The sequence below is a fragment of the Sturnira hondurensis genome, unplaced genomic scaffold, assembly GCF_014824575.4.
Source record: "Sturnira hondurensis isolate 20B ecotype Veracruz unplaced genomic scaffold, ASM1482457v3 Scaffold0022824, whole genome shotgun sequence".
Classification (NCBI taxonomy): Eukaryota; Metazoa; Chordata; class Mammalia; order Chiroptera; family Phyllostomidae; genus Sturnira; species Sturnira hondurensis.
The window spans coordinates 280834-304907 of record NW_028095455.1 but is presented as its reverse complement, the minus strand read 5'-3'; the positions used below and the strand labels follow the sequence as shown (position 1 = coordinate 304907).

The 24074-nt window shown below is 36.0% G+C and overlaps 1 protein-coding gene across 2 annotated transcripts in view; it reads right to left on the bottom strand.

Moving 5' to 3' along the window:
• RIC1 (RIC1 partner of RAB6A GEF complex) overlaps nt 1-24074 on the bottom strand; it is a 135251-nt gene that overhangs the window by 22624 nt on the left and 88553 nt on the right. The window contains exons 5-12 of one of the 2 annotated variants that reach the window (XM_037036337.1): nt 23198-23340; nt 22338-22474; nt 16539-16630; nt 13300-13388; nt 7325-7469; nt 6612-6660; nt 4909-5061; nt 2763-2960 (exon numbers count right to left, since the gene is read on the bottom strand). In XM_037036337.1, the coding sequence (XP_036892232.1) occupies nt 2763-2960; nt 4909-5061; nt 6612-6660; nt 7325-7469; nt 13300-13388; nt 16539-16630; nt 22338-22474; nt 23198-23340 (1006 nt within the window). The remainder of the gene's footprint in view (nt 1-2762; nt 2961-4908; nt 5062-6611; nt 6661-7324; nt 7470-13299; nt 13389-16538; nt 16631-22337; nt 22475-23197; nt 23341-24074) is intronic. The other variant, XM_037036338.1, reaches the window with a different exon arrangement.

The following is a 24074-nucleotide window of genomic DNA, read 5'->3' as shown; positions in this document are numbered from 1 at the left end:
AATCATCCAGCTTAAACCCTGTCTCCTGTCTAGACCACTTTTGTCTGTAGCTGGTGAGTTGGTGAGAGCCCTCTTCCTAGAGGACTTTATCTGTGCCAAACACCACAATTGGTGCACAGGAATGACGGTAAATTGTTTATAAATAATAAAGCTTTTAAAATCCTCTCTGCTGACATCCTTAACGTAGTGCCTAATACATTGTAGGTGTTGTCTCCCACGTTTTGTGAAGCTTACTCTTTCCAAATAGTTAGCCAGGTTAACTATAAAACCAATGCTTCAGAACACTGAATGACAATGATTCATGTACCTTCCAGAAATAAATGTTAATATTGTACAAAATACTGCATATTAAAATAAAATGGCAATCAAAGGAGGAACATACCCTAAAACCACAAGGGTGCTATTGTTTCTGTTTTTAATTTCCCACTATTTTTGCTACATCTGTCAACATACTACTCTCAAAATTTTTTAAGTGTGTAGCTAGGAAGACTAAACAAATAAAGAAACAAAAAGCACCATCTCTACAAGCCATTACTAACTCTGCTTCTGACAAGTATGTATTTGTGATGTTTTAGTTAAAGGAAAAAAACACAACATACAATCTTCTAATCAGAAAACTAATGAATGTAAGGCAGAAGGCTTAAAGAAATAACACATCCAGTAGTCTAGATGAGGAACAGACAGAGCAGCAGAATTAGCTGGAGCTCACTTGATGAATTCCACGCTGTACAAAAAACATACAAAGTACATCTCACATAAAGCAAGCCACTCTTGATGGAGTAAGTGGGCACCAATCCTAGACAAGAACATATGTTGAATGAAGGGGGGAATTAAACAAGTGCCCCCATTTCTTCAGGGAATCATTACTAATGGCTAAAGAGCCTGAAAGGTAAAGCATTAGCACTATATGAACACTGTAACCCATCCTACCAAAACACCACCACGACACTGCACTGACTCATGTGGCTGGAGCACCAGCAAACAAAATGTAGGGCAAACCCAAGTAAAATACTGCCAAGTAGGCATGGTCTAGGTTTTAGCTCAAGGTCAGCAGCATTCAACATTTAGTACAAGGTTTTAAAATAGGTTAGACTGTTACTTTAATTTATATTATGGTAAGGAAAGTCTGACACTACTCTGCTGTGTGACCTGGGACAAGTCACCTAACTTCCCTGAGTCTCAGTTTCCTCATGTATAAAATCCAGTTGGACTACATGATCTCTAAGGCCCTTCCAGCTCTAAAAATTCTATGAGTCTATTATAACTTAATTGCTTTGAGAGTATAACTCTGGCATTATTTTACTAGTTTTAAGGAAATGGAAAAACTTAGGTAAAGCTCGAGTTAAATGAGGTCCTTTTTCTGAATATTTTAGATATCTGAAGAACAGAATGACATAAGAATCTTGTTAGTACCTACTTTGTCCAAAGTTGTAAAATCAGTGTTACAAGATTCTAATATGCGATACTTCAGAGATGGCTAAGAATCACAGAATCACTGAATTTTTGAGCTGGAAGGAAATTCAATTTTTGTTATTGCCTGATGGGTTTTTGAGTTCCAGACCTACCTTCTTTGATCCTCTGCTCTACTTGGCTCTCTGGCAACACAGACCTGGCTAGGCAGAACTGGCATTGATGCTAGGTCAGTGTAGAATGAATAGTTCAGAGTATGGGGAAATGAAAATAGCAGAGAAATGGCTATAGGAGAGAAGGGAGCAGTGGAAAATTTTAGTCAAGGAAGTAGCTGATGCAGTTTTATTTAAAAATTGTTACTAATTATAAAATGGTATGCACATTGTTTGATTTTATGAATTTATTAAGTACATTTTATTTTAGTGTATACCACATCAATGCAGGAGATACTCCTCCTTTAATTTCACATAATGACCATTCTACTGTCTCTCATTATCTTCATTCAGAGTCAAGTGAAAGTAACATGGGAGCTGAAGTAAGCTATTAAGGGAAAAGTACAGAATGTAGAAGTAAGGCAAAGAATTGTGGAAACAGAAACTGACTAAAACAAACTAATCCAAGAGTAGGCTCTGATGGACCTAAGGCACTTCGGTACCAAAAGGGGAAAGAAAATACTCAGGACTGAAACTGTGTACGAAAATTTCTTTCAAGAAACTTCAATTTATTGATTTATCTAAATTAATTTTATTTGGTATAAAAATTCAGCATGTTCATATTAAACACCAATTTATCAGAATTATTACAGCTGCTAATTTAAATATGTATCAGAATGAGTAAATCATTTGGAACAAGATTAAATAATAATAAAATTATTAACAATAAGGTTCTATACTGACTCCAAGCCTGCAACTTGGTTTAAAGTCAGACAATTAACCTCAGTAATTCCCTATTAGAACTACAAGGTCAGCTGCTGCACAAGGCACTAAATCAATATTATTAATTCTCATGAGATAACTATTTTTTTGACACTGCAAATCCACAGAGCTCTATATAAAAAAAAGCTGGAAGTAAAAAAAAAAACAGTTTTGCTCAGCAAGAGGGCAAAACATAAACTTCCAATTTTTGAAGCTGCTTACTACCAATGGACTTAAAGCAGGTGGGGACATGCTCTACATTAAGTGGAAAAGAAGCAGAAAACGAGAAAACAAGAACATAGAAAAGCAGAAGAGAGACATGACAGTCAAAAAGGCTTAAACGTTTCTCAGTTTTCTAAGGCAACAGGGGAAATACTTAACAATCTGCTCCAGGTGCTTTCTTACCAAGGACTAAGTCAATAGTCACTTCAGACTTACTTGTACCACATGCCAATGTCGATGTCCAAGTAAAGTGCTTAAACTCGGAGACTCAAAACCGCCCTCTGCGAACGAGCCCTTTCCCCGATTGGGTTTAGAGTGTACTGAAGAACTCTTGGGACTCTGGGTTTGTGAGGCCTCCCCACAGTTTAAGTACAAGCGGTCCTCCCCCTGAAGCAACACTTGCTCTTGGTTACTCTAGATGAGGAAAAAAGGAAGAGGGGGACAAAGAAGGAAATAAAAACAACTCAGTATTAGGTGGGAGGAAATAAGAAAATATCTCAGTTTAGTTTTATTACAGGATATGTACCATACATTGTATTGTTGATTTTCCTCGCAGAGGACATGACTACAAAATGATCTCATGCATTGTTTTATTTACAAGGAATGAATGTAATAATGTTTTAATGATCACTTCCCAGTGTACAAGAAATCTTTAAGTCCTTTTATCATATAGCGTCCAAAACACGCCCAGGTTTACAACTGCTGTAGCAGCACCTTTTATCACTACTCCAATGTGGCAGTGCTTTGAGAGCTTTTCCATCTGAAAACTGACCATAATTACTCATTATCCGAAGTTTACAAATTAGTTTCACATAAAATATTTCACAAGTGGCAGAGTGGTAAGAAAACATGTCTTAAACAGTTTGTATGTATGCTCACTCATGTGCCCACACGGCAAGAAGGGGATGGAACAGGAACAAGGAGAACATGATGCAGGGGAACCTTTTAAGCCATGGGGAGGAGGAAGAATAGCCTCAGTCCACAGTCCTGGTTCAGAACAATCTGATAATCACTTAATAAATGTCTGGTCAGTGCAAAGGACTGTGCCGGGTTCTGAGAATATTTAGACAAATATGACAGTTTCTTCTCTTAGTGCTTATACCCTGGTTTCCAACTAGAAGGCCAGTGTCCTCGAACATAGGCAGACTCTTCACTGGCTACTGAAGCTGAACAGATCAATTTCAGAATAATTTCCCCACCCGAGAACACCTCACCTTTCCCTTGTAGTACAAACATTCTCTTGATACAAAACTCAAGGGTGCTTTTAAATTACTATTTGGGATGTGGGGAGGGGGAAATACTCTATTCTTGTTCTTCTGAGGAATCCTTATTCTTCAACTATAGTAACAACATGGAAGATTCAGGCTATTTCCACATTCATTCTCAATCTACTGCACATTTGATTGATTGATTTTTTTTTTAGAGAAAGGGGAAAGGAGGGAGAAAGAGAGGGAGAGAAAGATTGACGTGAAAGAGAAACATCAATCAGTTGCCTCTCATACGTGCCCTGACCAAGGACTGAACCCACAACCCAGGCACATGTGCCCTGATAAGAAATCAAAGTAGCAACCTTTCGCTTTGCAGAGAGATGCCCTACAAAGTGAGACACATGGGTTAGTGCATATGTTGTAAATTTTAACTGCACCAAATATTTAAAAACACCAAATATTTAAAAACACCTGTTGGTAGTAGATATTTAGATATGCACTCTTAACATGTAACATATACTATTATTACACATTAACAAAATATAATATTAATGTTATTTCAGATTGATAAAGCATAAGGAATCTACATAATAATGTGGGGCAGCATTTCCCAAAGCAGGTTCTTCAGGGTGTTTTTTAAAAAACGCACAGTCATATAAGCTTGAGAAACATCGGTTTTTGTACACCAACTCCTGGATTTTCATAATGCACATAAGCATATTAAAGACCCTGGAGACCCACAACAAAGAAATCTCTGGAGCTTTAACTCCTTCATTTCACACTTATATGACAATAGAACTTTTTCCTATTCGGTGTAACTGCTATTCATACTTCTTGTAAGTGATGCCTGGTGGAACACACTTAGGGAAATGCCATTCTGATAAAAACTAAATTTTATTCAAGTTATTCAAGTAAATCTGTAAACACTGCTTTTCCTCAAGTTGTGTGTGATCCTTTTTAAAAAAATACCTACTCAAATAAAATTTTGGTGTCAATTTAATAGAAATTAAAAAGAACACAAGAATCATAGAAAATATACATAAGAAGACAACATGCCAATTTTAAGAGCATATTCAACACATCTGTTTCATGGGAAGAGTTGAATTCTAGTATGAAAGCCACTAAAAAAAACAGTTTTAATTAAACACACTTACCATACAAGGGTTTACAGTGAGTGCACTCTTGATAAACTGAAATAGCAGAATGCCAGGCTGTTTAACTATGCTTTTCGACTCAGAATCAATTTCAGTATTTTGAGAACCAAATCCGCTGATTACCCACAAGTGATAGCCTTCTGCACCCCAGCTCTTAGAAAGAGAAGGAGGGGGAAAGAGAAGGGCAAGGGAGGAATCAAAACATAAAAAGTTTGTTATTCTTCCTTAGCTTCAAATATTCAAATTCTGAAAAATAACCAACAGCATTAGTGATGATTTCTGGAGGTTAGAGAAACTACAACAAACAATGCAGACAAGAATCTACATCTAAAACAACCACCTACACCTACTACATCTTAGCTATCTCCAGTGGAAACCACCATCACTATCCAGAACAGAGAAAACAAGACATATCAATCTTAACTCCAAATCCTAAGAAATGCCTACTGCTTGCCGTAACTTCTCCATTAGTTTAACTGACGCTCAAATACTAAGAAATTCCTTACACAGGAAGACCCATGTTACCTAGCTGAAGCTTCACAAAAACATCCAAAACAGGTAGAGTTTTGTTTAGAGCAAAGAACAATGGATTGGAAGCTATGAGACTTAGGGTTTTCATTCCTGCTTGGGTACCATTTTGCGGTATTGCCTTGGCCAATAAATTTGGTTTTTCAGTGTGTAAGTTTCTTCCTCTGTAAATTGAGAACATTCAGCCTGGTCAATTTTAATATTTTATAACTAAATTCCATGATAGTTTAATTTTTAATATTAGTGATTTCAAATCTACAAGTCCAAGAAAACAGTAATGGGGAATCCAGGAATTAATGCAAAATTTCAAAGGGTAATGGAAGTTTTGCTTTCCCATAGTAAAAGTTGTATAAGCTAACTAAAATGCTTATTTAAATTCTTAGTTTGTGACTAAAATTAGTGAGGCTGGTAACACTGGTTGTTGCATGCCATTCAGAAGCACTGATTGGCAGTTACAGAAATGGTATTTGTTTGAAAACTTATTTTACAGTGTGGAGGTGGGGACAGACATCAGCTGGGGTCCTCAGTGGTGAAAGATTCAAGGTAATGATGTAGTTTCAATTCTTCAAGAAAAGGAAGGTCAGAAAATTTCCTCCTACGTAGAACACTCATAAGCACTAATTCTACAAAGATGGTACGTAGTAAAAAAATGTTGTTACATAAAGACAGGGGTTAGGCCTCACTGCTTTCTAAAGAAACACATGCAAACAGGTAACTTTCATATTGTTATGAAAGTAACTACAAGTTTCTTGAAATACATTTATGAAAAGTTTTAAAAATATGGTCAAATAGTGCAAAAGTCCATGTCCCCAGGAAACACAACCAATGAGCATCTCACTTTATGTTCAAAGAAAGGAGGTCATGGGAAGTGGGTGCTGATGAAGTCACACAAAAAATGGAAGTATGTTTAGGAAATACAATGGTCTGGCTTCACTATCGCACAATCTTCACAGAGATGACGGGGCTTGATGGACACATCCAAGCAAAACCAAAATCAAACACTGAAAGTTGAACAGCCTTCTGATTTAAAAAAAAACAAAACTTAAAAAAAAACTGCATAGAAGATTCTGCTGAAACTAAAATAGCTTTGCAATTTTATCAAACCAATATTAGAGGAAAAAAAAGAAAAATCCAAGTTTTCCACACTCTACCAGTATTTTATAGAAAATACTTACCATAGAGTTGATCTTAAGGGGGTCCTTTTTGGTACCATCAGACCTATAACTAAAATAGAACAGAAAATTAAAAAGTCTTCTAATTACATATGATATTTAGCTTTAATTTCTAAAAAATCAAATCAATTTTGTTCCTTCAAAACAGAAATCCATACTGCACGAACTGGGAGACTGCTGATTAACACACGTGGGCCCACGGGAGAGGCACCGCCACACAGGTCCTCAGTGACCCCTTGATAAGACTATGCAGTCTGGGGACAACGGTTCATTTTGTCAGGATGGAGTTCAAAGTAGTTTACGAAGGGGGTAGACATTTCAATCTACTTCTATCAATCACTGGGTTAACCTACATTGGCCCAAGGAGATCATATACTTTTCCATTCCTTACTAGTTACTTACATGCATGGTTCACCACTCTTTATTAAATAATAAGCTACTTGAAAAAAAACATATTTAGCCTTGAATTTACATGCTATTGTATACACAACAGGGATTCAATAAGTAAATGCATTTTTTTAATAAACAGTAAGTTTTAAGAGGATGGATGTTTGAATAATCAATACATTCTGAGTAAATTAATTCTGAATCTTACAAATTGTTTTGGGATAAGGGTCAAATAAGGCAAAAGGGTATCTATACGACACATTTCTGTGTGTGTGTTGTCTGAGAGAAAATGAAGTTTTTTTATCTAAGATTTGTCTTTACTGACTCACACAAAATCTCCTCCAAGTGTGCAAATGAGTTGAGCTCCAAACACACTCCACAGAGAAAGTCCTCCACACTCCCAGGTCACTGTTACAACACTGTTGTCAGGAGACCATCTGACCAATTTAACAGCTCCTGTTTTATTCCAAATATCTGTTAAGAAATTGTGAGAAGAGTTAAAAATAAATGATTGCTTTGGAAATACTTATTTCTTAGCCTATATTTTCAAGTTGAAATAAGAAGAAAGGCATCTCTGTTTCAAATAATGAGATGAATCCTGCTCTTTTAGGGTTATTAAAAAAAACTGTAAGGACATTAGCCTTGACCTGACCTAAGCAGAACAAACTCAGTGCCCAAGTTATTTATAAGAAATGAAAGCTGTTTGGGGCCACTGTTAGCTTGAATAACTATAACTGAGTATATATTCTTACAAGCCTTCAGCTTTGGGTGAACTGGTTTCTGTAAAACTGGAAAGAGACCTCTGTTGAATGACTTAACACTGAATGTCACAGTATTTTGCAAAGTATAAGGTATTCGAAAATGTAATATAATATTTTACCACTATTTTCATGGTCCATTGGCAAATATCAGAGGGACGCAAGTTAAAATAAACTAAAGTTTAATCTTATATTAGGATTAAGTAAGCAAACTCCAGCTTGTGTATTACAGGTGCTCATACTTTCTTTTGACTAATAACTGTTCTTTCAATCCCATACACAACTACTAAAGGAGATAATTTCAATGTGTAGTGAAACCAAGTTTCTTTACTGTGAAGTGAAACATGCCAACATTTCCATCAGCATATCCAAAATATCTATAGTATCATTTGTTTTAACATTAAAATTCTTTTCACTTGGAATATTAATAAGTACATTTACTACATTGCTGTAAGTACATTTACTACAAAGGGGAGATATATAGGTTTTAGCTACAGAAGACAGATTTGGTTAACAGAGTAAGAATTTTTCCTCTGCCTATGTTTGAATCCTCACATTATCAATTTCCAATATAATTCATGTACATGAATAACTTATTTATGTAGATGAAAAATAAATGGGAACATACAAAAGAAACATAGTATCATATTAGTACACTGTACACTCATCCAGGAGAAACTGAAAACCAAACCTAAACCATAGTTTACATAATGAAAAGTAATCCCATGTATAAGAAAAAAAAAGAGGCTTAAATGTGTTTATTGTCATGAAAAGATGTTAATGCTCACTGGAAAGGGTAGGTTAAACAGTATTCCTATTATCTCACATAAATATGTACACACAGGTACATAATAAGCTTACCTAAGCACTATATGCATATTAAAATACAGATGAATGGATATACAATGGTGTTTAACCTAGTTTTCAGGTGGCAGGGTTATGGGAAATTTATACCTATCTTATAACCTACAATGAACATAGATTATGATAATGAAAAAAATGTTAAAAGTAATCCAAAGACTTTCTGTTACAGATCTGAACTTTCAAGAAAGAAAAGGGGCCCCCTTACAATTTATCAACACAAAGAAATATGGCCCAAATGAAAGAACAGAGCATAACCTCAGAACTAAGTGATGAGGAGATAGTCAACCTATCTGATGGAGAATTTAAAGCCCTGGTAATCAAAATGCTCACAGAACTTATTGAGCTTGGCTGGAAAATGAAGGAACAAATGAAAAATACCCCAAATGAAATAAAGCAAAATATTCAGGGAACCAACAATGACAACAAAGAAACCAGGATTCAAAGTAATGATTTGGAACAAAAGGAAGAAATAAACACTCAACTGGATCAGAATGAAGAAACAAGACCCCCCCCCCAAGTGAAGGGAGGCTGAGGATCTTCTGGGGCAACCCCAAATGTTCCAATATCTGAATTATAGGGGTACCAGAAGGAGAAGAGCAACAGCAAGAAGTTGAAAACTTATGTAAACAAATAATAAAGAAAAATTTCCCCAATCTGGCGAAGGAAATAGACCTCTGGGAAGTCCAGGAAGCCCAGAGAATCCCAAAGAAGCTGGACCCAAAGAGGAACACACCAAGGCACATCATCGTCAAGTTACCCAAGATTAAATATAAAGAGATAATCCCAAAAGAAGCAAGAGGAAAGGAAAGAGTTGCCTACAAAGAAGTTCCCACAGGCAATTAGCTGATTTCTCAAAAGAAACCTTGCAGACAAGAAGGGGCTAGAAAGAAGTATTTGAAGTCATGAAAGGCAAGGGACCTACGTCCAAGATAACTCTATCCAGCTAAGCTTTCATTTAGAATGGAGGGCACATAAAGTGGTTCCCAGATAAGGTCAAGTTAAAGGCGTTCATCATCACCAAGCCCTTGTTTTATGAAATATTAAAGGGACTTATCTAAGAAAAAGATAAATATGAACCATAAAATGACAACAAACTCACAACTATCAACAAATGAACCTAAAAGAAAAGAAATACAATGAAAACAAAAACTAAGCAAACAACCAGAATAGGAACAGAATCAGAGAAATGGACATCACACAGAGGGAGTTCAGTTGGGAGGGGGAAGAGAGGAATAGAGGGGAAAAGGTACAGGGAAGAAGAAGCATAATCAGTAGGTATAAAATACCTGGGGAAAGATTAAAAAACAGTATAGGAAACAGAGGACTCAAAGAACTTATATGTACAACCCATGGACATGAACTGGGGGGAAGGAATGCTGGAGGGTTGGGGGGCAGGGTGGAGGGGGGATAAAAGGGGAAAAATTGGGAAAACTATAATAGCATGATCAATAAAAAATACTTTAAAAAGTTTTACAAAATTAAATCTTATATGCCTATATTTAAATAATATTTGAAAATAAAACTATTTTCAGTAGCATTTTAAGGGAGACTTGTATAACATTAAAAAATAAAAATATATTTACTTTACATAAAAACAAAAAATGGAAAAAGAAAGAAAGAAAGGGGTATCTCCAGGAGGAAAAAGAGAGAAAACTGAAAGTGAGAGTGGTTAGTGCTTGCACCGAGGCAGCTTAGGGCAGGGGTGGAAAGTGAGGAGAAAGGTTAGAAACACAGGAATAGAAGGTTGGGATGAGACCTAGCAATGACTAGGGAGTTGGGGTTTCACATCCCCTACACAAAAGTAAAAAAGGGGTCTCAGGCCAGCATAAGCCTAGGAATCAGAGTGGAAGCTGCTATATCACGTAAGAACTCTTCAAGTACTGCAACCTATAAAAATCAGCTAATGGAGCCAGAAAAAAACAAGGAAGCTTGTCTCTGTTGGAGATGTAGGAAGACAATACAAGTCTCTCTACATCTTAAGCAGGTTTATAGCGCCAAGTGATATAACTCAAGGAGGCAGAGTTCTCCCACAACAAAGACCGTAAGAGTGAGAGGCAGTGGATAACCAAAGGTCAATCTGAAAAACTCAATTCAGTGCAGTCCCACGGAGGCAATCAACAGAACTTTCTGCAACGATGTCAATGTCTTCTACTTGCTTGGTCTCATAGCCACTAGCTACAAGCGGCTATGGAACATTTAGATGTGGCTGCAATCAATTGAATAATGTTTTAATTTTCTTTAATTTCAACTAATTTAAAGAGCCACAAGTGGCAGGTAGGTAATGTATTGGACAGCACAACAGAAGTATGGATTTAAAAAAAAAAAACACAAAAAAAACAGAAGGGCCAAAAACCACAATCAAAGTATTACTCTGTTCTTGTAAACTGCTGCAAAAACTATCCTTAGAGAAAACTACAATATGCAGATCTTTAAAGGCTATAGAATAAGAATGACAAAAACTTAAGGAGCAAAGGAGCACAAGAGGGAACAGTATTCTATCTAGTTCCGTTTAAAAAAGAGATTTCACTTGAGGTGTATCTTGCAAGATACACCCTCCATGTAGAAATATGGGATATTTCAGGTAGAGAAGACATGAGACAAAGACTGTCAAGAACCCACAGGTAATTTGGTAGTTAAATAAAGCATTAAGACTGCAGTTCCTACCCTGTGTGCCAAGGTACTCCTCAGCACTGTGGAAAATTCACAAGGGATCCCAGAAGATTATTTTCAAGAGAAATACAATAACATACAAGGCAGGACCCCCCAAAACCCAGAATTACCTTCCTGAGGGCCAGCCCCTTGTAGTATAGGCTTCCCCCACTAAGTGAGTGTTCTAGGAACCCATCTGCATCACTGCACTAGCTGGCATTGTTGTGAGAGGCTGCATTTGGCTTCAGTGAATGTTTTTTGAAGATTCTTTCAAAATGTTTGCCTATTTCATGATGTTTGATTTACGAGTACACCTGCCCACACAGCTGAGTGTTCAGCAGTTTTTGACCAAAAATGGCGTGACCCATGAGCTCCACCCTCCCTATTCACCTGATCTTACCCCAAGCAACTTTTGTTTCCCTAGATGAAAAAAGACCTCAAAGGGAAATGTTTTGCCGATATGGAAGAGGTGAAACAAAAAATGACAAAAGCACTAAAAAGCATCAAAATTGACAAGATCAAAAACTGTTTTGAGCAGTGAAAAAAAGTCTCAATAGTGTATTGCATCAAATGGAGAGTATTCTGAAGTTGACTTACCCTTAAACATGTAAGAATAAATACACAATTTTTTATAAAGAAATTCCGTTTTTGGCCTCCCCCCTCAAATGTATCTGTTGGACACAATGTAAACCATTCCCTACAGGTAGTTCACAGGTGCAACATAATGCATAGTTGTGCTATGTTTATTTTGATATTTTACCCATCTTTATGAAGATGGGTATTTAGATTTTCATTAAAAAAGTGAAGTGTGTGAAAATCAATGTGGAACAGGAAATGTGAGTGGCTGTACCCAATCTGACTCCAAGGTTTGAGAATCATTGAGAACCAAGGTTTGAGTGTCCAACAAGCACACATGTTGTTAGAAAAAATACTACAGAAGAATAAAATAAAACTATTTTTCTTTCCATGTATGTATATTATTTTTGGTTGCCAGGACACAGATATGTATTAAGTTGTTTAGAACTACATACGTAATAAACAGAACTTTTGGTAGTTCTTTTAACATAGGATAAAATTATGGAGACACTGAGGCTAGAGTGAACCAAGAAATAATGCCAGAGAGATCTGGCAAAAGACCTTACTCGCTACGTTTGTGGCAGACACCACTGGTTGCTGAATCTAACATCTATTCCCATCCTTGTTCTCCTTTGCCTACTTCTGCCATGAAGGCTTGAAAAAGCCTGAATGTAGTGACAGAATTATGGCCAATTGGAAATAAGTGGAAGGAAGATAGTTGGAGCAGGTAGTAAGTGGAATTGCTTTTAAGAAAGTTTTTGCCTTAACTCTTCCCTCACCCCCCCAAAAAAAAATTAAAAGAAAAGGTAGGACTTGTTTCCTCCTTTCTTCTTGACTCAAGTGCAGACATAATGTTTGGAGGTCAGGAGCTACCTTGTGAGGGAAAGGCCAAATGAATGTCAGCAGCAGCTTACCTCTGGATTTCTTGCTATTTGACACAATTAATTCTATTTGTTTAAAGCCAGAGTGAGTTGGGCTTTCTTTTAGTTTCAGTCAAAAGCATTTCTAATGACATGAACTTTAAACTTAATCTTGTGGACAGGATTCATGAGTCACTAAGGGGTTCAGAAAGAGACTTTTGTTTCATTTACTGTTTTGTATCCAGCATTTAGAACAGTGTCTGGACTGTATAAAGTACTGAGTAAGTACTTGTAAAATGAATAAATTGAATTGGAAGGGAAAAATAACAGAAGCAATGAAATCAGGTCAGAGAATAGAGCAAAGTCCCGAGGAACACAGGGGCTAAAGCTAAGTAAGGATAGAGAGGACTAAATGAAAGGATAATAGTAGTATCCCAGGAGTCTCTCTAGTTACTGGAAATCCTTGGATCATATAGAATATTGTTTATGTTTTAACATTATTTGACCCATAGCATGCATCATGTGAAATGAGCATTCACTACACATACCTATAAATTAAAAATGTTAAAATATAAGGAGGAAAAACAGAGGACTCACCAGGATATTGTTTTGCTGTTAGCTCCAGTTTATGAGATAGCAGCATAGCTCCAGTGGTGTTATCTATTGTATAAACCTGTACAGAGCCACTGTAAAAACAAGCAAACTTTCAGTTAAAAAAATACAAATATAAAAAGTATTGTTAGGGGAACTCTTATGTACTACTGGTAGAAATATGAACTAGAACAAAACAATTTTGTTAATAATTTGTAGTCATTTCATAAATCTGAACAAATGCATATTCTGTAATCTAGTAATTTCTTCTAGATACATCCCAGAATATACCTGTCATGTAAATGTTCACTATACTATTGTGTATAAGTGCAAACTGTGGAAATCTGAATGCTTAGGAGTAAGAGAAAGGAAAAATGAACTTTGGTATACTGATGTAGTAACATACTATACAGCCCTGAAAATAAATTAGGTCATACACATTAAACACTACAGACACATAATTCTGTTTCTACACAGTAAAAAAACATTCAAAACATAGTAGTTAAGTATATTTGTGGTACAAAGGCAATGAAGACCTAATGTATCGTACACTAACTGCAGATCAGTGACTGTACTGGTGAAGAAAGGGGATTTAAAAAAGAGGGGCAACTTCCAGCAAAGATGGAGGCGTAGGTGGAAACACTGTGCCCCCTCCCACAACTAAATTTAAAGACAGCAAAGTTTTAGAAACAAAAACGCAGCCAAAACAGTGAAAATTGAACTGTACAAAAGTCCAACAACAACAAACCACTCAGCCAGACTGGTAAGAGGGGCAGAGTCAGCGGCAGAGCCCGGTGGGGCTGGAAAGATCTTTTGGTCTGACCCACCCAGGAGCGGAGGAGGAGGCAGTTGGTGGATCCCAGGGGTGGGATGGCAATGGGCAGACCCAGTGAGGGCGTAGGGTGGCTGGCTGACTGTGGTCACACATTCATGTGCAAATAAACCAAGCGAAGGAGCGAACAGTGAGACAGACTTGTCTCACTGTCAAAGTTCCAGTCATTACAGGTGTTAGAAAAACTAATTAAATGCCATTATGAAGAAAGAAGACAAATTCAGAATGTAGGGCATTCTATGAACAGCTGACATGGACTCTTAAAAAAGTTAATGTCATAAAAACAAAAACAAAGTGTGAGGATTGTTATACATAAAAGGTAACTAAGGAATAATAACCACACATAATTCATGATTTTGACTGTGTCTGGAACAAAAGAGCTATAAAATAAATTTTGGTTAATTTCAACATGTATTGAGTATCAGATCTTAGTAGGGATTTATCATTAATTTTCTCATGTGTGATGAAGGTATTAAGTTTTATAAGAGAATGTCTCTTTATGGAAACCAAGAAATAATGTAAATGTCCATTAACAGCAAATCAAATAAATTATGGCTTATTCATACACTGGAATACTACTTATAAATCAATCAAAAAATATTTCCACAACTGGGAAAAAACACCCAAAATATTTCAGCTACTGGCAAAAAACATAGATAAATTTCACAATGTTGATTAAAAGTAAGATTCATAACATGGAATATGATTCTATTCATATAAGGTTCAAAATCATGTAAAACTAACTTATGCTCTTAAGAACGCATATATGGGTGGTAAAATTATAAAGACAAGGAAATGATTACCACAACAGAAAGTTGGTTAGCTTGAACTAAGTCAGGGAAGGGACAAAGTTGTGATTAGGATGTAGCAAGAGTAAAACTCGTAGTGACCTCTGACTCTGTTTCTTGACCCAACTGTGAACAGATGAGTGTTTATATTACAATTACTTATAAAACTAAGTATTTGGATTATGTACTTTCCTGTACGCATGTTTTTACTTTGCAATATGAAATTTAAAAAGGATATTATAAACTTTATGCCAATATATTTGACAGTGTATATGGAAAAAACAATTCCCAGAAAAACAGAAATGACCAAATTTACTTGGGAAGAAACAGCAAATCTGTATCTTTTAAAATCTCTATTAAAACCAAATTAAACCAGCAATACAAAAAATTCCCTTAAGGAAAATTCTGGGCTCAGATGGCTCAATTAACAAATCTGATCACACATCTGAAGAACAGAAAAGAGAAAGAGAGTAATGGACCCTTCGTCAATTGTTTTATGTGACAAGGAGAGTTACAAACCAGGAGAGTAAGAAAAAGAAAAATTGTAGGCAAAATATACTCATGAACATTGATTTTAAGATTCTAACTAAAATGTGACCAAATAAAATCCATGACTATGAAACACTTTTTCTTCTTTCTTGTACTAAGTTAAATTACTTATATTTCTACATTTACCTCAGTAAAAAGCAGTGTGATAAGGACAAAGATTCCTCACTTTACAGAGATTACTGAGAGTATAATGAAGACAGTAATTTATACATGTGTATTATTTATGTGAAAAAGATAGGACACTTGTAGTTGGAGATTATACCAATGTATGTTCTGTAGAAACACTAAGTTTCACTTTTAGAATGAAATGGAATTTTACATTTAAGAAAGTTTTGAAGACTAAAGAGCACTATACATACTATAAAGCATTATACTCTACTTGATACAGGGAGAGACAAAAGTAGGTGTACAGTTTTTCATATGAAAAATAACAAAGTAATTAATAAATAAAGCAGAAGAATAAACAATATTTCACATACTCACAACTATAAACCTGTTTTTGCCTCACCCTGTACAATCTTTTTACTTGGGCTAAAACATAAGCTTGACAGGGAGATACATTTGCTGTTTCCTAATGTGCTTATATTTGTGCCTGGTACAGAGCAGACACAAAGATATCATTTGAATAATATGCATTATATTTTACTTCTAAAACATGCAGTATTTGAATTAAAGCAAAAAACTAATTTTATGTATGAGCTTTCAATTTTCTCCTTAACTAAGGCAAAGACAATGTCAACACTGATATCTGAAAAAAGAAAGGATCATTTAAAAAAAAAAAAAGTATCTTCCAGATTCTGTTAACCAATAAAGAACCTAAATTTTAACTGACTTAATTTTTTAAACTTGTAATTTAATTTCCTACCACTGAAAATCTCACTTTTACTAATTATCTGCAAAATCTGCTTTTTAGATTTGTTTGTTTCAATCCAATAAAATACTTTTAGATTTCTACTAGGGCTGGTTCATAAATTACAATAAATTAACAGAGTTTACAAGTATAAGAAGAACATCTGATGTTTAAAAAAATCACTTTTGGCAGTAATGCTTAAAACACAGAAGTTGGTACCAATTACCTTGCACAACCAAATGCCATTAGTCGATACTTGTTATTTACTGCTACACAAGTCCCATCAACAACATCTTGCGGCCAAACTCCATGAAGCTGCTATAATAAAGAAAAACAGTTAAGGTTTAAAAAGTATTCTCCAACTACACTATAATCAGTATAATTCTCCTTCAATAAACATACAGTTTCATAAGGCTTTATTTTGTTTGGCTTCACCTGGATTAAAAAATATTCCATCAGGACTACCTTAATTTTCTTCCTTAAAACAATTTCATTAACTCAATTCAATAAATGTCCTCCAAATGAGCTCAGTCCAGTGCTGGTCTATTTATAAAAGATTAAAAAATGTGCAGTTCAATCTCTAAATTTGAATTAAACGAAAACGATTTTCCTGTTAGGATACAAACCTCTTGACTGCATAAACTATCTCCAATTTGCTATTATTACTCATGTGGTCACCGAGCACATACTGTTTAACTTCCCAATCAGTGGGAAATAGTGAAATTTATTTGGTATATTCTGCATAGTGGTTAGACAATCATACACACTTTATATAAAGTATTCCCTCTAGTATTTCCAGTAATGAACTGACACTATACATAGTTATCACAGTATTATCAACTATACAAAGGTCTGTCCAGAAAAAGTACAGCCATTGTTAACATAACGAGAATGGTTTGCATGACATAGATATAACCTGGCAGCCAATGAGAGTGGACTGGAATGTGCATGCACAAACAGAGACAACTTCACCGGACTAGTCCGTGGGGACAGCAGACACCGTTGAGTGAATATACATATTGTACAGCTATCACATTCAAAATGACTGAGTGAGTAGAGCAACGAATCTCCATCAAATTTTGTGTGAAGCTTGAATATTCCTCTGTAGAAACTATTTGGATAATTCAGAAGCCGCAGCTATGGGCAACTGGTGATTGCCAGCTTCGTCATGATAACATGCCTGCTCGTGCATCAAATCTCATGCAGTTTTTTTTTGCATAACATCAAATCACCAAAGTGACTCAGCCCCCCTATAACCCAGATTTGGTGCCCTTGACTTCTGGCTTTTCCGAAAACTAAAATTACCTTTGAAAGTGAAGAGATTTTAGACTGTCCATGACATTCAGGAAAATACAACGAGGCAGCTGATGGTGATTGGGAGAACTGTGTGAGGTCCCAATTGTCTACTTTGAAGGGGACTGAGGCATCATTGTCCTATGTACAATGTTTCTTTTACCTTCTTCAATAAATGTCTGATTTTCCTATTACATGGCTGGATAGCTTCTGGACAGACCTTTTATTTCCTACGCTGCACTTTACACCCCCATTATTTGGTATCTTCTTCAGAAGTAATTCATGATTTGTTAATTGTTTACTATTCTCTATTATTCCTTTGCCTTACAGTGTGACAGTTAATAGCATGGTATCTGGCCACCTGACATAACACCTCAGGTCTGTCGTTCATTTGCTGAAATGATTATTTCACCTTTACAAGCTTCAGTTTTCTTATTGCAAATTACTTATCTCTTAAGAATATTCTGAAGATTAAATGAGACTGTACATACATGTAAACCACTTAATACAATGACTAGCATTCAACAAATTCAGCAAAAATTAATGACATTATTATTAAACATTCTATTTTATTTTGAATACAGATATAGAATAGAGTCAGCTCCATTGTCTGTTTTGCCAAATCAAGGACATCTTAGGTTACAAGGCATTGTAACAAATTCTAAGGCAAAGGCCATCATGACAGTTTAGTAAGCACAAATAACAGCACACTACAATACACACTATTTTTAGATGATCCCAATAGTAAATATTAGAAGACTCAATATAATTATGACTCTTTTTGAAATATAATGCTACAGATTTTATTTAATTACCAAATAAGTTATATAACCTACTATCTAAACATGGAATATTTGCTTCTTTTTGTGGGGAATTTACTTTTCAATTTTAATAATAAAACTGGCATTATTTTAGGTAACAAAATGGTAAAGATGGTATTGAGCATTATTTCTTTGCATGACTTCTTAGATTAAAATTTTTTCCTGTAACAAGTACTTTTTTTTTAATCCTCACTCGAGGATATGCTTTTTGATTTTTAAAGAGCAAGGAAGGGAGAGAGAAAGAAACATTGCTCGGTTGTCTCCCGTTTGTGCCCTGACCAGGGATCAAACAGGCAACTTTTGTGGTGTATGGGGCCATGCTCCAACCAACTAAGCCACCCAGCCATGGCCATAACAAGTACTTTAAAAGTGGTCACTATTCACCAGGAATTGCTCTAGGTGCTGCGGATATGGTGGGTATTCAAACACACCCAAATCCCTATGTTTCTGTGCCTTGTATTTGTTAGGAGGCTGACAAGTTAAAAAAATTATACAGTATATTGGGAGTTGATAAATACTACAGAAAAAATAATAAAGCAATTATGGGGAAGAGGGAAGCTGGGGGAAGGATGTAATATTACACAGCTTTCCCTATGAAATGTGTGTTTTGAGGAAAGTACTGAAGGAGACATATCAAGTACAAAGGCCCTATCTTAGATAGCATTTCTGGCACGTTCAAGCATCAAAGAGGCCTGTGCAGATGGGGTGGAGTGGAGGAAGAGGAAGTACAAGATGAGGTAACAGAAGTAATAAGAAGCCATATTTATGGACTTTGAAATCCACTATAAGATCTTTGGCTTTTTCTCCAATTTGTATATTGGGAGTCACTAGAGTGCCTTTATTTTTTAACCTTTTCTACTGTGAATTATAATACATTAGAGAAAAATACGTAAAACAAAAATGTATATCTCAATAACATCACGAAGTAAACACTTACTGAATCACCACTCAGGCGAACAATTAACAGTCCCCCAAAGTCCCCCAACAGTGTGGTTCCTGATCATACACACTCACCCCTACAGCAAAAGTAACAAATATCCAAACTTACATGGCAATCACTTCCTATTTTCCTTTAAACCATTACCACTTAGAGATGCATCCATACAAATTCTAATTTAGAACTACCTATGTTTTTACTTTTCCTTTAAATTTATATAAAATAGAATCATAGCACATATCCGTTTGTGTCCAACTGCTTTCACCCAACATATATGTGACGTCCATCCATGCTGCTGTATACAGCCTGGTCCGCTCATGCTCACTATAGTCCCAAACACTGGGCTGGGCTCACCGGACCTCTGGCATCCCCTAGCCTGGCAATTCTTCACTGTCTAATTAGCTCTCCAAAACCTTTAAGCACATTTTAACAATATTTTTTCTTCAGCTTTTCTAGTTGTACTTGGCAGGTTTTGTCCTAATTATACACTCCTACTGAAGGGTTCTAAGCAGAGGAATGGCATAATTTGACACATTTTATGTTAAATATATTAAGGAATGCCAAACAGAATTTTTACAAAGCACTTAAATAATATCTAATATAAGATACCACTAGTGTGTTTCCTAACTACCAGTAATACGTATGTATTATTTCCTTATAATTTATATTTTCTACTTATAACATTTAGTAATGCCTATCTACTTTCTTTTATTTTTTAAGCCTTAATTGACTGGGAAAATTTCTTTAAGCAAATACTATGAAAAACTAATAGAAAAGAGTCAATCACTTTTTTCAGCGCTAATATTTTTTTTCAGTAAAAACATTTAAATCTCAAACATAATTTCAAATATATTTGTACCTTATAAAAATTAGGTTCTTCAAAAGCTTATTTTTATTCTTATTTACATATTGACATGTTATTACAAATGTATTATTCAGTAAATATTTAGTACTACCATGTAGAAAAAAATATGCCCTTAAAAAAGAAACTTAAATCCTTTCCAGTTAAAAACAGCAGACTGAACATGAATATTTAGCTTCTCTGACTCTTAAAACTCCAATGTTTATTACAGAAAAGATTCTGTTCAAAAACCATAAACTGGCAAAGACAAAGAATGGAAGATGAGGTAGTAGCAGAAAATTCTGGAAGCTGGTAAGTATAACGATGAGTAGTAGAATCCTTAACTGAAAGTAAAGAATGTTGAGAAGCAGCTATATTTATATTCTAGAGTCCATAAAAGGCTTGGGAATTTAGAAGCCTCTAAAGGCTGAACTGAAAGTAGCACTGGTTCAAAGCTTGTTTAAGCAGCAGCTGGGTTTTCCAGAGGTACCTCTACAATTTGAGCTGCTAAAAGAACATCCCACCTCCACTCTAACAGAAAAGTTAGTAGAGAAAAACAAACAAAAAAAAAACTCTAATAGTCTCACCACAATGAAAACAGGGACATGTAAAAGTTTACATTCTGGCCTTGGCTGGCGTAGCTCAGTGGATTGAGTGCAGGCCTGCGAACCAGAGGATCGCGGTTCGATTCCCAGTCAGGGCACACGCCTGGGTTGCAGGCCAGTTCCCAGCAGGGAATGCACGAGGGGCAACCATATATTGATATTTCTCTCCCTATCTCCTTCCCTTCCCCTCTAAAGATAAATAAATTTATTTTTTTAAAGTTTACATTCTGAAACTGGGCCCTCTAGTCTAACTCTTCCTTAACTCAAATCCTAGAACATTGGGCCAGCCAGATATGTATTTTCTGGAAAAGATTGCAAGACACTCTTCAAATAAATTTTGGAGAGATGGACAGAAAGGAAACAATTCAGTTAGCTAACCATACAGTGACGATCATAGCCAATCAAAGCCCAGAGTGTTTATCAATGAATCTAGAGTTTTATTTTGGGTCTCTATCATGGCAACCAAATTCATAAATTAACTAATCATATATGAATTAACCACCAATAGCAAAGTGTTCACATACAAATAAAGGAGTAAAGGAAATCCTCCAGGTAATGATGGAGATCCCCTAATACAACTGTGTTAAAGGCATATACACTGAGTGAGCAGTCCAGACTGGAGCAGGCCAGAGGCTTCTTCAGGATGAAATAGCTAGAACACTATGCATTTTAAAGAACTGAGAAGATACTTACACAACCAGCAGACAGTCTGAGGTTGAGTTAGTAAATACACAGAAATTAAGCAAATGTAAAGAAGTAACAATTATTAATTACAAGCGGGAGGGAAAATCTGCAGGAAACGAAAAATAATCACAACATCTTCCATGGGGTAGGTACTAACATAAGTGCACAAAGCAATAACAACGTAAAATACGATGAATAGTAATCTAACCACAACCACAAGAGCTGTATTGGGAAGTGTGTGGTGGAAACAGGGAAAAGAAGGTACATGATCATCTGCCACAGTGAGAGGTATATAAACACAGCCTAAAACTAAAAATTAAAGGAAATATACAGAATAGTGAAGATAAATAGTAAAACAAACAGTAAAGGAATAAAAAGTAGTTGCCTACAAGAATAGGAACTGGATGTGAAGAAAGCAGGGAAGAGAGATAAAACTACCATTTTTCTTCAGTGTCTCACAGAACTACTAGTCTACTTATAATATTTACATGTATAGTTTTGATATTAAAAATCAGTTAACCCTGAAAATCATAAATTAAAAATGAAGGAGGAGCCCTGGCTGGTGTAGCTCAGTGAATTGAGCACAAGCCTGTGAACCAGAGGATTGCGGTACAATTTCCAGTCAGGGCACATGCCTTGGTTGCAGGCTGGTTCCCTGCAGGCCAGTTCCCAGCAGGGGATGCATGAAAGGCAACCATACATTAATGTTTCTCTCCCTCTCTCCTTCCCCTCTAAAGATAAATAAAGAAATAAAATCTTTTAAAAAATGAAGGAGGGATTTAATAACACAGACTTAATCAATGCGCAATAAAGAAAATAAACATTCAAAGTAAGTAGGACATACCTCTGCAGTAAATCTACTGGACACCGGTGTAATAAATCCAACTCTCCCATCATTAAACACCACTGCGAATCCATCAAGTGTGGCACAGTATTCCATGTCTCTGATGTGCACATTTGCAAAGCCCAAGAATGAACCTGCTGATGAAAAAGTAAGTACATGAAATATGAATATAAATATAGCAAATAATTCCCTCACTTTTTTGCTTACAAACCCTGTAAGGACAGTAAAAGGTAAAAATAATGGCCTGCCCTGGCCAGGTAGCTCAGTTGGTTAGAGCATTTTCCCAATAAGCCAAGGTTGCAGTTTTGATCCCAGGTTAGGGTACATACAAACATCAACCAATGAATGCATAAATAAATGCAACAACATACTGGTGGGGGGGGTTTTGTCTCTCTAAACTCAATGAATAAAAATTTTAAAAAGAAAAGAAAAAACAATGACCTAAAAATACTAAACAGCCCTAGCTGGTATGGCTCAGTGGATTGAGCTGAGTGCCGACCTACAAATCAAAGGGTCAATGGATCAATTCCCAGGCAGGGTACATGCCTGGGTTGTAGGCCAGGTCCCTGGTGGGGGGTACGTGAGAGGCAAGAACACACTGATGTTTCCCTCCCTTTCTCCCTCCTTTCCCCTCTCTAGGAATAAATAAATAAAATATTTTAAAAACACACTAAACAATTAAACTATTCCTTACACACACACACACACACACACACACACACACACACACACACACTTAACTCTCTTGCATGATTCATTCCAAAGCAAAAAAAAATCAATGTTCATCCACAGAAAATATGTAACCAGATTATAGCAAATATTAAACATCTATTTCTACCCCATGTAGAAAGCATAACTACCTCTAGATGACTGCAGGTCTACTGAAAAGGGCACTGTGCAAAGATTAATAGCTTTCCTTCCATTTGTCATTCCTTCCCAGTGAATAAGATGAAGAAGTCCATCAGAAGTAGCAACCAGGAGGTCTTCCAGCACAGACTGCAAACTGCAGAAAAGTAAGCAATTTATTATCAGTTACCTTTTAAGAAAACATACTGGGAAAGCAATGAGTATGAATATAATTGTTCCAGACTAAGAATATTCCTCAAAGAAGATAATGAAACCACTTATAAAACTGTCATTTATTTATAATTTAGCTATATATAACTTTATCTATGTATAATTCAATATAGAACCAGAAATTCTGGAAGAAATGGAAGACATTGGGCAGCCATAATAACAAATTTGATTAATTAAGTTAAAAAATAGAAATACTGAGGTTCTGGCCAAAATGGAAGCATAGGTAGAAATACTTTGCTTCCTCACACAAACAAAAGAAGGATAACAACCAATTAAAAAAAAATAAACAACCCACAATTCCAGAATATCAAACTGCATGGAACTCCAACAACTAAGTAATTAAAGAAACATTTATCCATATTGGTGGGAGGGGCAGAGATGGTCAGTCAGTGGGGGCAGAGAGGACCCACAGAGGAACCTCGCAGGAGAGCAGGGGCTGGCTGATCGGGAAACTAAAGACTCAAAACCTCTAGCTGTAAAATACTGTGGGGGTTGTAAAGGTGAAAGAAATTCCAAGTCTCACAGGACAGTTTGTTAGAAAGTAGGGCTAGAGTGGACTGGGCAAGCGGCATTGCTCCCTCTCTAACCCCTCACCTACAGACAGCACCACAACTCAGCAAAGAGGGTTGCCCAGCCCTGGTGAATACCTAGGGCCCTGCC